The sequence below is a fragment of the Portunus trituberculatus genome, chromosome 42, assembly GCF_017591435.1.
Source record: "Portunus trituberculatus isolate SZX2019 chromosome 42, ASM1759143v1, whole genome shotgun sequence".
NCBI lineage: Eukaryota > Metazoa > Arthropoda > Malacostraca > Decapoda > Portunidae > Portunus > Portunus trituberculatus.
Genome location: NC_059296.1, coordinates 12,534,438 through 12,535,419, shown reverse-complemented (window position 1 = coordinate 12,535,419; position 982 = coordinate 12,534,438). Strand labels below are relative to the sequence as shown.

The 982-nt window shown below is 41.6% G+C and overlaps 1 protein-coding gene across 2 annotated transcripts in view; it reads right to left on the bottom strand.

Moving 5' to 3' along the window:
- Positions 1 to 233: 233 nt before the first annotated feature.
- The window catches only part of LOC123517413, a 7,421-nt gene continuing 6,672 nt past the window's right edge, over positions 234 to 982 (bottom strand). For both annotated transcript variants that reach the window (XM_045277435.1, XM_045277434.1), the window contains 2 exons: positions 826 to 982; positions 234 to 542 (listed from right to left, as the gene is read on the bottom strand). The exon at positions 826 to 982 is cut by the window's right edge and continues 23 nt beyond it. In XM_045277435.1, coding sequence (XP_045133370.1) covers positions 329 to 542; positions 826 to 982 — 371 coding nt within the window. In that variant the 3' untranslated portion in view covers positions 234 to 328. The remainder of the gene's footprint in view (positions 543 to 825) is intronic.

Below are 982 nucleotides of genomic sequence, written 5' to 3'. Positions count from 1 at the left end.
ATATATATATATATATATATATATATATATATATATATATATATATATATATATATATATATATATATATATATATATATATATATATATATATATATATATATATATATATATATATATATATATATATATATATATATATATATATATATATATATATATATATATATATATATATATATATATATATATATATATATATATATATATATATATATATATATATATGTGTGTGTGTGTGTGTGTGTGTGTGTGTGTGTGTGTGTGTGTGTGTGTGTGTGTGTGTGTGTGTGTGTGTGTGTGTGTGTGTGTGTGTGTGTGTGTAGACTCAGTAGCTAGGCTTGAGGTGGGAATATCCTCGTTGTTCCAGCTTGACATGGGCGGTGCGGTAAGCCTCCATCATGGCCCGAGCTGAGTAAGGACACCTGCCATCCAGGTCACGGCACTGGGCGGGCCTTGCAGCAGGGAGGGCGTGCTGCGTGGCCTGGCCGTGGTGCATTTGCTGAGTAGACACGTGCAGATTCTGGGCAGCTGCCACCTTTCTGGAATGTGGGAAGAGACATGAACGAAATGACAGCTTTGTGTGAGTGGTGAGTGCATGTCCTGAGCTATTAAACACGCACTGAGAGTGACAGCGTTCCATGTCCGTCTTGATCAGATTTCAGTTCCCTGTAAAAAGAATCTCGGGTGACCATGACCACCACTACGGGAACCAGGGATAACCGAGATGCCTTGAATGGTTGTGAGGGATGGGTACTCCATTCTCGGAAAGTCTTGTGCGTACTTGAACAGCGGCACTAAACGCACGCAGTAGTGAAGTCTTACCTAAAGAAGGAAAAGAGCAGCTTCTCGTCAGGACCAAGGTCGAGTTCCTCCCTCGCTGCCAGCTCACACGTGAGTCTCAGACCGCACCACCTGCCCCCATGCGCGTACATTCCCTCCAGCAAAGACAGCAGGCCGGGATCATCTTGGGATGCTTCCA